This window comes from Hyposmocoma kahamanoa, unplaced genomic scaffold (assembly GCF_003589595.1).
Source record: "Hyposmocoma kahamanoa isolate Upper Pololo Valley unplaced genomic scaffold, ASM358959v1 114, whole genome shotgun sequence".
Lineage (NCBI taxonomy): Eukaryota > Metazoa > Arthropoda > Insecta > Lepidoptera > Cosmopterigidae > Hyposmocoma > Hyposmocoma kahamanoa.
In genome coordinates this window covers 3,502,216-3,519,119 of record NW_020653383.1, presented here as the reverse complement: position 1 = coordinate 3,519,119, position 16,904 = coordinate 3,502,216, and the positions used below count along the sequence as shown (strand labels likewise).

The 16,904-nt window shown below is 36.6% G+C and overlaps 1 protein-coding gene across 1 annotated transcript; it reads right to left on the bottom strand.

Moving 5' to 3' along the window:
- Positions 1-68: 68 nt before the first annotated feature.
- LOC113239630 (acid phosphatase type 7-like) lies at positions 69-13,891 on the bottom strand. The gene is made up of 10 exons (XM_026476694.1): positions 13,745-13,891; positions 7,546-7,734; positions 6,471-6,589; positions 3,005-3,189; positions 2,637-2,843; positions 2,131-2,267; positions 1,533-1,668; positions 1,390-1,451; positions 889-977; positions 69-288 (listed from the first exon to the last, which is right to left on the bottom strand). The coding sequence occupies exons 1-10, from the start codon at positions 13,869-13,871 to the stop codon at positions 178-180; spliced, it is 1,362 nt and encodes a 453-aa protein (XP_026332479.1). The 5' UTR covers positions 13,872-13,891; the 3' UTR covers positions 69-177.
- Positions 13,892-16,904: the final 3,013 nt, after the last annotated feature.

Here is a 16,904-nt window from a genome sequence, read left to right as displayed (position 1 = left end):
ATTGCAATTGAAACACCGCTTCACAAACGATATATCGATATATACTTTATTTACAAAAATATTTATGCATGAATGAATGAAATGAAATGAATGAATGATGGAATGAAACAATTTTATTTCAGACAGTAGGTACATCTCCGTTAAATGTACAGTCACGTTATATATCGCGCTTTTACTTTAACCACGTTTTGCTTCGTAAATTGATTCTCGATTTATTTCAAAAGGGCCGTGGTGGTTCTGCACTAGCCAGAAGGAGTCGATCACTTCACCTTTCAAGTCGACGCTTATCTGAAAGATAAGAATAAGAACATTTTAATGCATTCCTCCTGCTCAGTAAAATAAATTAGTTCTAGTGGAAATAGAGAAAGAGATAGCAATATCGCTGTTGAATTTACGAAGACATTTCGTTCTTTGATCTGAAACCTGAAAAACAGTGTTTCTCGCAAAATCTTTCTTCGTATTCAATACGTGTTTTACGTTTTTGCCACCAAAGTAAAAAGTAAATAAATTACTGAATTCCGATATTTTCACAACATTGTTGTTACATTACTATTATTTAGTAGCAGTCTACAGCTCCTTGTAAAAGAGTTCGTTCAGGGAAGTACTGCCACCCTACCTATTTCTGCCGCCAAGTGGTAATGTGAGCATTACTGTGTTCCGGTTTTGAAAGGTAAGGGTGCTAGTGAAATTACAGGCACATGGGACTTGCCAACACGTATCTCAGTATTACTGGGCAGTGTCATTGCTCCTCAGTTTTTTGCGATTTAAACCTCTGTGGGCACTACAACTGCTATGGACAGGCGTGTCGCTTGTTACTAGCCGCACGACATGTTTGTCCCGTGACTTGATATCATAAAAAAATCCTCCTGGATAGAAAAATGCAATAACTTGTTCAAAGTAGACGTGCGTCTTGTTGTGTGCGTGAAATCGAGTGTAGCCATAGTCTCTCGAGCGGAACGCACACCACTCTGCCATCTCTGAAACATTTCACCAAACTCATAAATGGCAAAATTCTGTTGTTATAGATTCGGTTAAATTCTGAGTAATACACGCGTATCTTAATTAACTTGACTTTGGCTGAATCATCGATTGTACCGATTAACTTAAAATATTTATTGTACTTTATCATTATCATCTTTTAAAATTAACGTTTTCTCCGGACTTGAGCGTTTTATGCAATCTCTGGAGGAAACTGTATTTTGGTATGGTTTAGATTTGTTTACTTAGGTACGTGAATTTCGCCTGCACGTTACATGCTTACCTGCATTAAATACTGCATCAATTAATATTAAGATGATAATAAACATGTATCGTCATAAAAAGGATTTTCCTTTTGAACTGATTTAACCTACTTAAGTAGCCGCAAGGCAGTATTAAATTTATACGGACCACCGAAATGATCTGTTTCCTCTCGACACCCAGCTGATCCCGTGATAATATGCACTGGAGCTCTGAAAATATTATTTTTAACAACAAATTACTGTTTTCAAGATTTTACAAATATTATTCGTTTAAAAAATACAAATGCTTACCTTGGATTTACGTAAGGGTATTCAGTGGAACCGTTGTACACTTTGTAGTCATACAAAGGCCACGCTCGTTCGTACATGTGCTCATGAGCCCAAATTACAATATCGACGCCGTATTTCATTAACAAAGGTTCTATGGCTGAAATAGAAATACCATATTTATATACATATGTATATAGATTAGGTACCTACGTTAAGAAGTGTTTAGCAGCAGTAGAGCTCTTTGTGAAAGAGTTCATCCAGGGTAGTACTGCCACCTTACCTATTTCTGCCGCCAAGCAGTAACGTCAGCATTACCGTATTCCAGTTTTGAAGGGTAAGGGTGTTGGTGAAATTACAGGCACGTGGGACTTGTCAACTTATGTCTCTGCGTGACGGGTGCAGTGGCAGTGCCCCTCAGATCTTTGCGATTTAAAACTCTGAGTGGCACTGCAACTGTTATGGATAGGCGTGTAACTTACCATCGGTGCACGACTTGTTCGTCCCGTCACATAATATTATACAAAAAAAAGAAGTGTACAGCACTTCTTCAACACTGGTCACAAATTGAATCCATCGCATTGAATATTACACAAGTGCGTAAAGTCGTATGCATTCTTACCGAATTTTTCTTTATTTCCTGTTACATTCAGACCAATCCTGGTGTGCTCATAGGGACACTCAGCTTTGTCATCATTGTTTCCTCCGGTGCAGTACATTGGCCGGTGACCGTACAGTATGATCCATGGTCTCATCTTTCTGGCAAAAAGAACAAAATGGTGAATATAAGTTTTGCGGCCCGAGCAATTATATGTCCTGGTTTTTAATAAATGTGTTTCACTTAATCTGATGATTACATTTGATAGTGTATTACGCCAAGTCTGAAAAGTATAGGTACCAGACAGAAAGCTCTTGTTCTTTTATGTTTGATATTTGATTTAGGGGACAACGGTCCAATACAGATAGTCAAGTACTTCATGGAACTTGGAAAGATTGTCGGAAAATTGGATATGGTTTAAAAATTTTACGTATCTATAAGTTAATCCACTGATTTTAAGCTAATTTTAAACTAACCTGTGTTTAATGTAGTCAAGATAACTCTGTTTGGAGCGTTTCTTTCCATCTCACCTGTTCGCTTCCGAATTGGCCTGTTCCAAATCGTTCACCAGCCACCGGAATTGGTTGACTAGCGGATCTATGCCGAAATTGAGAAAGTAGTATGCCTCAGAGTTGATTGACACGAAGTGGATGGGGCCAATGTCCCAGCTGTAGAACATGCTCTCCCACTCTTGGTACCTAGGCATAGTCATACGATTTTTGTACTGGGTGAAGTTTCTGAAACAATGAACATTTAAGAGAATCGGGCAAATAAGATCCCACTCAGAAACTGGCTTTTAATTAAATTTTTGAAATGGATAATAAATTGTTAAAGCGATGTCAAATCCTGTTTGGTATAGTTTATTACTCGAATTCAAAACGTATTGCAATCTAATTACCTGTCTACCTCGTGGTTGCCAGGGCAGACCATGTAAGGTACGATCGCGGCCATTGGCTGTATTTGCCGCATGAACTGATCGCCAATTTTAGAGTTTTGCTCATACATATCATATGCAAAGTCACCAACGTGCAGGATGAAATTTAGACTGCTGTTTTCGGCCTCTTGTTGTAGATACGGTAGCGCCTAGATTTAAATAAGGTTTCATTAAAACAGTTCTATTTTTTAATACAGGAAAGTTAATTAAGATTATTTCATCATTACCTGTAGCATAGTATAATAAGACAAGTATGGCATATCCATTTATTATATATTATTAAACGCAGTGGCATAGCGACAATTTCTGCCGCCCGGGGTCAATTTTATATTTGCTGCCCCCTCTATTTTCACTATTATAAAAGAGTGCGTTCGGGCAGGCTTGGCTCGATTTTGTTTTTACGAGTATGTTCGTTTGCTGTCGCCACCTTTGTGTTGTTCAGTATAACGTTTTCTCAAATAATGCAATATTTTTTTTTCAATTTTAGGAAAAAATGTATTATTAAAAACACGGAATTACACTATCCGCCGCGCTCCCGACACACACTCGACCCTCACCCGCTTTCAGTGTGTTTCACGTTTAAACCACGGAAGAAAAAACAATGGAAGTGCCTTAAGCCTCGATTACTATCAGAACCGATGTTGCTAAACCTCACAGATTCTTAATTTGAAACACTACAAAATCTTGATACTGATTTGTCGTAGTTTCAAATTTAAAAAGATATAACAAATTCTGGATTATTAATACATATAATTTGAACTTTACCCTGTTGGTATGTCGTTGAAAGTTCAATACCATCAATGCCTATTACATAAGTTACGACGTATAAATATAATATTGAAATTTCAATCAATGTGCTGCCATCTAGATGTTCATTGTTGAACGACGACGAATTGGAGCTATTAATTTAGTTCTCCAAACAAGAAGCAACCATATTGCAGGGGTATAAAACAAACTGCCTCTGTGGCCGAACGGTTACCATGCCAGATTGCCACGCATAGGTCCTAGGTTCGATTCCCGGGCCGGGAGAAGTATTTGAATGGCCTACATTTATTTATCTCGTGAGTTTGGGTGTCATTTGTGGTTGTCTATGTGTGTGTCCATGGCACCCGCGACACAGGGTTCCCTAGTGCGCGTGCGGGGCTATGTTGAGTATGTGCGCTATTATAAAAAAAAAGCTTTACTTTCGTTTCTTGTAACAAAAAAATATTTCGATAAAGAAAAAATTGAAAATTTATTAAAATAAGACTTTCCGATGACATGAAATACTACCACGGTCACAAGTCGCGCTTTATAGTGCTAGCCCAACTGATATGTCTTTCGAGACCTATAGTTGGCGGCACGCGTAGGACGCTAACTAACCACTTCTACTGTATTTATTGTTCAGTGGTTTAAACGTAGCTGCGCGGTTTGTATGTGTGCGTGCCTGCTGCGTGCCATATACAGACAGACGCACACATTCTCTGAAACTCGCGACGCACTCGTGTTGCGTAGCGCTGTGCATAGAGATGGATTTTAATCCGATAAATATCCGTCAAAGGATAAATATCCAATAAATACCCGTTTTTACCTTTTTTTACCCTGAGTATTTATCCTAAAACATGGATAAATATTTTTTTGTGTTTCTTATAATAAAAATCATTAGAACTATTTTTTTTATTAAATAATTACGTTATTCTCATTTTGTCATTGTTTTATGTAAGGGCGCTCCCTCACCGGCGAGCATTCGCTTGTGAACATTCGTTTTTGAGCATTACATTATAAACTACCTCCTTCACCGGCGAGCATTCGCATGAAAAGATTCGACTAGGCTGCTATTCCACCAGAAATGTGCGAGTTAGCAAGGCGTGCGTGCGAGTGCCTCTGAGAGCCCACGAGTGCCTGCGAGTGCCCACGAGAGCTCGTGCGTGCCTTTGAGTGCCCACGAGTGTCTTTCAGTGCCTGCGAGAACCAGGAGTGCTTTTCATTGCCTTTGAGTTCTTTTGAGTGCCAGCGAGTGCTTTTGAGTGCCCGCGAGTGCCATTGAATGCGTTTGAGAGACCGCGAGTGCCTTTGTTTGCTAGCGAGTGCCTTTGAGTGCCATTGAGTGCCTTAGAGTGCCCGTGAGTGCCTTTGAGTGCCAAAGACTGTCTTTGAGTACTAGCGATGCCTTTGAGTACTAGGGAGTGCGTTTGAGAGCCTTTGCGTGCTAACGAGTGCCATTGAGTGTCTTTGAATACTAGCGAGTGCCTTTGTGTGCCCGCGAGTGCCTTTGAGTGCCAGCGAGTGCACTTGAGTGCCTGTGAGTACTATCGAGTGCCTTTGAGTACTAGCGAGTGTTTTTGAGTGCCTACGAGTGTCTTTGAGTGCCGGCGATTGCTTTTGAGTCTTTTTGAGTGCCGGCGAGTGCCTTTGAGTGTCGTTAAGTACCAGCGACTGTCATTGAGTGCCAGCGAGTGATTTGAGTGCCAGCGAGTGTTTTTGGGTGCCTTTGAGTACTTTTGAGTGCCCGGGAGTGCCTGTGAGTGCGTCTGAGTGTTTTTGAGTTCCAGCGAATGTCTTGGAGTGCCAGCGAGTGCCTTTGAGTACTAGCGAGTGCCTTTGAGTACTGGCGAGTGCCTTTGAGTACTGGCGAGAGCCTTTGAGTACTAGCAAGTGCTTTTGAGTGTCATTTAGTGCCAGCTAGTGCCTTTGAGTACTCTAAACACGAAGCTGAACAACTATACAATAACGGACTAACTTAGTAATTTGAAAACAAATCCATGCAAAATACAGACAGCTGTTAATATTGTGTGTAGAGATTTTTTTAACAAACTACGCATTTAAAAAATAATAAGATTCACGCAAAAATACAGGGATTTACTGTACCGAAACGTATCACTGTGTATAGAAAAAAAGCTATAACAAGCAATATACTATACGTACATGCTACTAAATTGTATCAATGTTTACAATTAAGTTTAAAAATTTAAAAATATACTTTGTTTTACTATATAAATAATAATCTACGATTAAAAATATTTATCCACGTTTTTGGATAAAAATACCGAGTAAAAATGGATAAATATGAATATTTATCCATATTTATCTTTCTGCTGAGTCTTTATCCCAATGATATTTATCCATGATCCATCTCTACCTGTGCACGCTGGTCGTGTCACGCGCCTTTCATTATTATGCGAATGTGTGCCGCCATACCTACACGAAGCGCGGCGGGGTGTTAACATACAACACGCGCTACAACGTTTCTATCGAGTACTACCGTTACCGAGTACAGAGTTTCTATCGAGTCCTTTGAGTAACAAATAATCGAGTCGTACTTTGTGAGATGGTGATACTAATTGCTGGCAAGACAGTTTCCACGTGATCAACATTTTCATTGCAGTTATTTTAATGAATGGAATAAGTAGATTTATATACAACAGTACGATAAATAGGTAAGACGTCATACATGTGCGTTTTCAACTCCCATATCACCATATATAACAGCTCGCAGAACTGATTCTTCTTCGGGTGGAGTGGTAAAGTAGAACAGCTCGGACCACGCAAAACGGGAGCCGCACCGGTACCCTGGAATGTTTACCGGTGTTTTCTAATATTATGATTTACAAAAGCCAGAGATACTTAATACCAAGCAGCCTTCGTTTGCATGGTACATTTTATTTTATTTTCATTATTTTATTATATATTAATGGTACAAAATGCAACTGTATCTACCACAGACCAAATAAATCACATCTACAGCGCAAAATATTGGTATGTGGGAAAGTGCCATACTTTATTATTCTAGCCACCAAAAAAAAAAACTTATTTCGTGATTCAAAACTTTTCATTTCAATTTAATTATTATTTATAGAAACCATACAAACATTTTTTTATAATATCAAGTGACGGGATGTACAAGTCATGCGCCTGATGGTAAGTTACACGCCTGTCCATAACAGATGCAGTGCCACTCAGGGCTTTAAATCCGCAAAGATCTGAGGGGACTGCGAAAGAATTGCGACACCCTGAGACATAAGTTGATAAGTCCCATGTACCTCTAATTTCACCAGCATCCTTATCCTTCCAAACCGGAACACAGTAATACTAACATTACTGCTTGGCGGCAGAAATAGGCAAAGTGGCAGTACTTCCCTGGACGAACCCTTTCACAAGGAGCTCTACTACTGCTAAATTATTAATTTGTAAATAATAAATATATTTATCACAAACAAACTGAACGAAAGCTCAGTTCGTCACTTGTTTAATTAAAAAAAAAAATGTGTAAATCGAATTGTTGTTTGTTATTTTGAAGAGACCTGAGAGTAAATTTGTGTAATTCAAACTTAACTACCGCGTTTATGTTAAGATTATTATTTAGATCTTAGTCATAAGGTTCAAATTAAAATCTTAACGCAAACGCGATGGTCAAATTTACATATTTGAAAATTTACATTAAGGACCCGGAGTTCGTATAGATAACATAAATTTAAAGAATACTGTTGCAGATGAAGATATACCTACCATATGTGTGTATTACCTACCATAAGTCGTATTAAAACGAAGGTTTTCCAAAGTAACACGGTGTATCCACTGTTTACGTATATTTGGGTAACAGACGTGGTTGCCCACGGCTTCCTTGTCCAACGGTGTCGTGAACACTCCGAACTGCACGCGGCTCTCTTTCGCATCGTCTGCTGTCGTCCATGTCACTACTATGTTGTTACTTTTCTCTGTAAAAAGCAGAAAGTGGTAAAACTTATCAGACTGACCGACTTCAAGGGCCCTAAGTCAATGGTGGGAGTGGCTTCTAGTTAGAGCGAAACTCTTATTCACTTGTATATAGGTATGTCGTCATAATTTAAGGTATCTAAATCCTTAAATCTTATTATTTCTCTCTAATCAATCAAGTTATGATCTTATGACACCACCCGATTTCAAGGGCAGTTATACACGGCCACATTTAACAGCGATGCAAACGCGATGCAGTAGCGGTGCTGTCGCCAATCGTCTATCTTTACACACGTGTGCGATTTGAAGCGATGCAATCGCGTATAAAACCAAAGTGTAGCGATCTGCCCTGCTAAGCCGAAAGGCGGTATCTCTGAGATACGCCCTTTTAGTTTTTTTTATACCATTCCATAACTATAATAATTTTGCATTTAATGGTATAATCTAAACATCGCTATCTAACTTAAAACATTAAAAAAAAACCTCTAAGAAGTTTTTTTATATCTCAATATTTTCTTAAATTATTAAGAGATTTGGCGGCATGTTGTGTTTATGAAGCCAAATAGGCGTATATTGGCATAGGCTAGAAACGCTTAAAAATAATTGATAACAATATTAATCAATTTCTAATGCAATAAGCGGTAAGCTCATCTTTCCTTCGAACTTCGAGCTAGTTGCGGAGTTAGTGCTTTTGCGCTAAGTAAATGTGCGTATTATTAGTTCGCTAAGGTTTGAGATACGGATGTACCGAAGTATGGTAGGTACTTAAAATGGTCTTTAATATCTTAGTATTAAGGATTACACTCACTTGCATGTGACAATAGAGCGTGTTGTGACATGAAGATAAACATAGCGATCATTTCTTAGTTTGTTTTGTTTGCGGAAGGAAGCAAATCTGTTTTGTGGTGTTAAAAATAGGGAAAAAGTTAATAAAACACAGTGTTTATAAATATACAGTGACAAGTTTTTGTGTATTGATATCAAGGTAAGTTTTTATAGGATAATTCTCTAGTTTCTCACTTTCTTTGAAGTTAATTTCAAACTTGAAGCTTCGATAACGACACTTCTGAATTACAAGTATTTATCTGAGTTGGTAATAGTACAATCAACTGGACGTCAATTGTTATATGTTGACCTTTAGAGCGCCTTAGTAAGGCATGAAATACGAGTCGTTTTCGTAGTGTAGGTATTACACACAAATCAGTCACATCACATCAGAGTAGCAGGCATATGTAAAAACACAACAAGTTTCACTGTTTTTATTGACGATAGTGTAAAAGTCTACCTGTGGTTCGTTAGCCTACTGAGTAATCTACATAGGTAACCAAATTGAATGAAATTATAAAACTAGTTGAGCGAAATGTATGTTTTAATGTTATATAAGGAAATGGATGTTGATTTGTTGCAGATCAGCCATGTCACACAGAAGCTCGAAAATGATGATGGCCTTAGCACAAAAAGATAAGTCTCTGAGAGAAAAATTTAAAGGTTCAAAGAAACTAAAGCGTGACATCCAGAATATCGATCCTGACTTTTTTCCTAGCAGTGATGCTGACGATTCAAATGATGACTATCTCCTTTATCCGGACGAAGCAGCGCAAAACAATATTTTGCTGAAAAGAATCAAAATATGATACCAAATGTTTGTTTTACTGACGATTACATTACATTAGAACCATCTACTTCGAAGATTGAAACCGTCAATCAGAACTCGGATAACTTTGATAACATCTCGATTAAATCTTCGTATTTATTAACATTTGGCTCTATTCCCATCAGTGAATATAATATCAATCCTACCGAAGACCCATCACCGATTACATGTCCAAATAGTGTAGAATTTAACCATCAAAATGTAAACAACGCAATTCCAAACATGACGATTGGGGAAGAGCAAAACTTATCGTACCATCAACTTCTTCCAGTAGTAGCGCAAAACCATAATCAAGAGATAATTACGAATAATACAGTTGATAATATTGATAGTGCTTGCGCCGTGTTAATGAAGACCATTGATGAGGAAATATTGCATACAACCGATGATGAGTTCCTACATGTTGACAATGAACAAACATTAAACGTTACTATCGAAAACGTACAAATACGAACAATGAATACAACACAAAATGACGAGATAAATAAAGAAAGTTCCGTTGATTTGATAACTTATACTAAAACAGGGACAATAAGAAAGAGAAAGAAGTATGATGTGCCCTTGAAAGAGCGAAATAAAACTAAAATTATAGAAAAAAGGGAAAAACATGACGTAAAACCTCCATGCTCTTCATCATGCAGGCTTTTATGTATTATAAACATACCGGAAGAGCAACGAAAGCAATTGAATCATTCTTTTTGGAGTTTAAGCAATAAAGACAGAAAAAAATTTATGTTGCACCACACTTCTTCCCAACCTGTGAAACAGAGAACTGTCAATGAATCTGTTCCAACTACTTACAGAAGACAAACTACATTCTTCTATTATCTTAAAAACTCACAAGGTTCGTCATGCAAAGTATGCAAAACTTTCTTTTTAACTACCTTGGGTTATAATGCAGCTAACGACAAGCCCTTAAAGACTGCTTTAGGTAACAATAAGGATGACTCTGTCAGTGCTCCAGTGGACAAAATATGTACTAACACTCCTCACAACAAAATTGACGATGGTCCTATAAAGGAACACATATTTAGTTTTGACCCCAGGATATCGCATTATAGACGTGAACACGCGCCCAAACGCTTGTATTTGCCAAGTGACTTGTCTATTACAAATCTTCATACAGATTTCCTAGAAAAAAATCCTTCGATGACATGCTCTTACGATAAATACCGAAAAGTTCTGCAAGATTTAAATATTTCGTTCGTAAAACTGGGTCACGAAGAATGTGAAGTGTGTGAAGAATTCGATTTGCACGATAAAACGCATGATAAAGACAATCTCAAGGGAGACTGTGAATGCTGTACCAGGTGGGCATGTCATATAGAACGAGCTAAGAGATCAAGAGAACAGTATCAATCTGACACTAACTTAACCAGCGCTGATACCATTGTTTACTCCGCAGACTTACAAAAAGTCATAATGCTACCGAGAATCGATATGTTTAAGTCGACTGTATTCACTCACAGGATTGTTGTTTATAATGAAAGTTTCGTCCCTACTGGAGCTAGGAAAGGTTCAAAAGAATCTAGTATCTATCCCGTACTTTGGCATGAAACATTATCTGGACGATCTAAAAATGAGATCATAAGCGCGTATTATCATTTTTTTATGTTCTATCGAGATATGAAAAATATTGTACTCTGGGTGGATAATTGTTCTGCTCAAAATAAAAACTGGACATTTTTTCCTTTCTAATTTATATAATAAATTCTGATGATATCAATGCAGACAAGATTATTATAAAATACTTTGAAACCGGGCACACGTTTATGTCTGCAGACTCTTTTCACCATAGAGTAGAACTGGCGATGAAACGGATGAAAAATAAAATATATGACTTTGATGATTTTTGCAAAGCTGTAAGTAGTGCTGGTAAAAATGTGAATACCAAAAAAATGACGTTAGATGATTTCTATGAGTGGCAAGACTACACGACCCAATACAAACTTTCCCGGCTGTCACCACGACCTTACATTAGTGACATTGTTGAAGTGGAAGTTAGCAGAGGCAGTTTTATATTAGCTACAGAACTAGTTTCGATAATGAACCCATTACGGCAAGCATTATAGGTGCAAAGTTCTTAAAATTAGAGAAACTTCCACCCCCAACTAAAAAAATAGTACCTGCAGGAATTTCTCAAACAAAAAAAATAAATCTTTTAAAATCTTTTTCCAGTTTAATACCTGCTAATAGGATGTCTTTTTGGCGAGGACTGCCAACTTTTGATTAATTTAATTTCATAGAAAGCAAATAATGGCTTTAATTTTTTTTTTGTAATTTGCTGATACGGTCAATAAAGTAATTAAAAAAAAATTTAAATGATTTTTTATTACAAACTAATAAGGTATTTTTATCAAATATAAAAATTTGACTTTGTTTATGGGATACTCTATGAGCAGATTAAGGCTAAAAGCAGTATCTCAATTTTTGAAACTGTTATTTTTAATCAAAATAGCGGTATCTCAGAAAATAGGTATAATGGTACAAGTTATGGATAATTTGGGTATGTCAATAAATCTATAAGGCAAATTTACGTATAAATAAGTGTTAGCATCTTTAGAAATATTTGTTTTTGAAGGTGCGAAAATACAATTTACAAAAAGTCGATTTTCTCAAAACTTACTTCGATTGAGATAGCGCTTTTCGGCTTATCAGGGCAGCGATGCAATCGCGCTTTTCACGACCGCGCGTTTGCATCGCTGCTCTAAGTTATAAATAATAACTCTAAGTTATTAGAGTCCATATACATGCGATTGTATTGTACCTATCATTTGCGTATTGTTTAACAAAGTTGCGTCCTAAACTAACCGTGAGGCTTCGTTCATAAATAAAACACCCGACTCTACCTTGAAGCGCTCATGACACCACGCGATTTCAAGGGACCCAAAGGCTTAACTCACAATGGCGCAGAGTCGAAGCGTCGCGACGCATCATGTTTTTCGTCTATGGCATATTCATCTCTGTTTTCCCATTATTAAGGTACAAATATGTGTTATGCAAATATGCGCCTTCGCTAAATATGCGCTAATCGTCTAACTTTACTGACGCGCGCGATTTTAAGCAGCGACGCAAACGCGATGCAACCTCGACTGCACTTTGGATTTATAGGTGATTGCGTATAAATTGCAAGTATAACGATGCATCGCTGCTAAAAGCGCCGTATGTAACCACGTAAGTTAACCACTCTAAAGGCCACATCAGAAAAATTACAACTTTTTAGGAGAGAGGTTTGAAGATTTTACGAATGAAATTAGTTGATACATTCTGTGATGAATTGTCCCGAGATTTTAAGCCAAATTAATTTTAATGCCAAGGTACGTCACAGGGTGCCGCGAATTTTTTGTCTTAGTTTCATGTATATAAAAATAATACCTCTTTCTACAGCTCTATAGCGAAAATGTGACGAATTTATGATGAACTTCTGTTATGTTGTTATTACTATTATTTTTTTAACTATTTAAACAAATCACTTTGTCAATTTATTTATTAATTACTTATTTTTAATTTCTGTTTTCTTCGTTTTAGATTTGGAGATTGTAATTTTACACTAACCTAATACTAAGACTAATTTTATCATGTTGTGTACACTGTTTTTGGAATGTGGTATAATTAATGTATCAAAGTTGTATCTGTTACCATGTGATGATTACATTCTGTCTGTGTATCTTTAAAATAAAATAAAAATAAAGATAACTTTTTTGTTTAGATAAACAGGAACGTTATAAAGTTTCACATATACAGGTACTTATACAACATGTTTCATGTAGTTCGGATTATATTTATAATTTTCATGTGACAAGAACACTTTTCTCGTATGATCACATGTGACTTTGTTACACAAAGTGTACAGTTCTTGAGCGAATCAAAAGAAGCAGAAACTGTGATGATTTAGACCAGCGTTTCCCATTTGGGGCGTCGCGAACCCGTACCGGGCCATCAAAATGAAATACCGAGTCGCAACATTCCCGCTTTGTTAAAGTGGAACTAGAACTCAGAGCCCTGATTTTAATTCAAATTGGAATCGATCCGATCGGGTAGCCCAAACGCAATATTATATGCCTCGACTCGGAAAAGACGCAGTTTCCGATCGGCAATCAAAATCAAGGTGCAGGATAAAACTTTCGTAATTTCCCGCGAACTTGGATTCTTTAGCAAAAAAGCAGCAGCTCCATACTTCGCACTAAATAGGCGATACCGAAATAATATTAGTAAAACATTTTTACTAATAATAAATGTGTATTATTTTACTTAATGTAACCAGCTTAGGTTTAAAAATATTAAGTCGGTCACGAAGAAGCAGTATGAAAATTGCCGGACCATGGCAGAACAATGTTTGGGAAACACCAATAACTTACCACCAAAAGCAATATGAATTTGTTCAGGTTGACAATAACTACATATGTAATCAGGATCAGCGTCACCAATATGTAGTTGATTAGTTACAACACTGGTAAGGCTGCATATAACTAATAGGTACTTCATTTTCTACATTAATGTTGGTCGGGTTATGTGCCTATAAATATGATTGCCGTTTTATTAGTAAGACGTGTGAGTTATCTGAAGTATTTTAAGTATCTTCGAGGTTAATTTTGTAAACAGCTTTTAGTTAAGATATTTTAACGTACTTACTTTTTATATTTTTAAATGTTTATTACTTTGTCGGTATTTGTTATTTTATCTTTGTATTTACGCATTCCATTACATTGCTTTATGGTTGATGAATCTTCGTGTAGGTAAAAAGTTCTGCGCCTATAGCCGGCGAGAAGGGATATTATAATGCTTAGCATCAAGTTAAAGCTGGCTTCCCACACGGGGTTACACGGAAATAGCTATGCGCTCTTCATATATATGAATGAACTACCCTCTAAATTGAAAAAAAGTATTACGACAATTAATATGAAACCGAAACTTAAAACTCACTGTTCAAACAATTTAAATACTGCTGAAACATAGAATTTTAATTGCCACAGAACATTGCTTGCTTTTTGTTTTCTTTTTTATTTGCTTAAAAATACTTTTTTGCAGTGTAGTATATATAGTATGTATATATAATATGTATGGTATAGTATATAGTATGTATATAGTATACTTTATTAGGTACATTATTATTACTATAATAATGTACCTAATAAAGTATACTATATATCTTACTAGATTTAAATCATAATAACTATGCCAAGTATGAAACTTCTGACTTCGCATCACGCGTATTTAATTTGGTTTAATTTTTACTTATTTGACAGTAATTGTTTCGGACGGGTGTTGGACGGAGAGCGGGTGAACAACGCCCTTTATTATAGCTATCGACACATACACCACAAAATACGTGCTGCCACGCGTTTCGGCCCGAGGCCGCATGGACTCGCCTGTGGCGCGAGCTCGCCCGTACAAATAAATGGGCGCGACACGGAACAGCCTTTAAATTCACGGGCCGTGAGAACCCAGCACAACGATCTTCCATCTGACTTCAGGTGTAGGCCTCTTCCCCTCTCTTCCATTTCAGATGATCTTGGGAATTAAAGAAAAATACTTTCGGATTCTACTGATTTGTTTCTTTTAATCTCTTTTTCTTTACTCCAGTGCGCTAAATGGACCCTTTACAGTTTTGTTATTTTGTTCACGGTTTGCAATTTGGGAGCTAAACACTAGATGAAGAGGTCCCGAACTCGATACTCGGTAGGACCTATTTATGAAATGTTCTAAATTGGTTCTGGTCTGGGTGTTCTGGGGCCAATAGTACAGGTAATTCCCTAGTTTGAGACCAGAATTTGACGTGGTTATTTGTTATCTGGGATTATTAGTATTTATTTTCGCTACATTCGCAATATTAACACACACTCACTTTAATTTGTAAGTTTATGTTTTGGATTCGTCACTGAAAAATCTACTTTTGACTACATACTTTTAAGGTTGTAGGTAAATAAAACTATTGCTTTTGGCTACATTATTGCCTCTGGTTGTGTTGCTAGGTACAGCTAGCTTAAAAATAAATTTAAGAGAAATATAAATGCGCACTTTCAATTTCTTGTAATTAGAGTAATTGTTGTCAAATATTAGCATTCTTGAAGTTTGAAAGTTCGTTCAGATAATTAGAAGCTAATTAATTAACTGTGCACAATTTAGGCTAGTCGTACCTACAGCTGGTGGCACTCTGAAATTTTAAATGTTTTTTTCTGAGAAAAAAGAGCAAGAACTTCGGACCTGCTCTTTTAAATGCTAAAATTAAGTTAGTAAAGATTTAGGAGCGAGAATATTTTTGTCCAGTAACATTTATGTGATTTCGTACAATATTCATTAATCGCGTATTTAATTTTGAGGAGAGTTCGATATACCTACCAGAAGGAATTTACAAAAGCATACCAAACATATCATGCACTATAAATAGAAAACTTCATTTTAACTATTGCACACACAAAAGAAACAATGCCCGATATAATATGTACCAGAATTACAATAGATTACTCAAAGTGTGTATTCATTGTTCTAAGAGAATGGCAAATAAAAAAATCATCCTAAACAGCAAGAATGTTTGCAAAGCGACATGGACAATAATTAAAACTTAAAGTAGTGGTAGTTATAATAAAAAAAATTAAAGACAAAAGAAAAGGAAATTGCAACCAAAATAAATAGTGATTAGTGATTAAGTGATGAAGTGATTATATGTGATAATAATAACGCACACGCTCAACATAGTCCCGCACTAGGGAAACCCTGTGTCGCGGGTACCATGGACACACTTATAGACAACCACAAATTACAACCAAACTCACGAGAGAAATAATGCAGGCCATACAAATATTTCTCCTGGCCCGGGAATCGAACCTGGGACCTCTGCGTGGCAGTCCGGCATGGTAACCGTTCGGCCACACAGGCTATTTATTATTATTGAGAATTATTTTATAGAATCAATTACTAAATTAATTTATGACATACTCTTACAAAATACGATATCTAACAATAACATTTTTAAATCTGTCTTTGTATAACTGTTGTAGACGAAAGTGACACTAGAAAAATAATTATGTCACTGAAGGTTGTGACTCTAAATGTAGTAAAGTTATTAAAGCGTGTAAAGATCAGATAGGCGGACTAGTTGCCTAGTAAATCTCTCCTTAGAAACTGGAACTTTTCTAGAGATTTTAAAACTCTCAATCGTAAGACCGTTACACAAAAAGGGAGACACTACAGACTTTAGTAACTATAGATCTATCGCTTTGAATCCAGTTTTTTTTTTAATATTTGAAAAGGTCATGTACAACCAGCTATTATCCTACTTTATTCGATTCAAAATTATACAAGATAATCAACACACACATGGGTTTCAGAAAAACAAATCAACAGCACATGCAGCAATTCACAAAGTTGACGAGGTTTTACAAAATGTAAATAAAAAACTGTACACACAACGGGGCCATTTTTGAACATGTCTAGGGCTTTTGAATTCGTTTCACACGACCTATTATTGACTAAATTAGAGCATAACGGAGTTCGAGGACCGGCACTTAACTGGCTAAA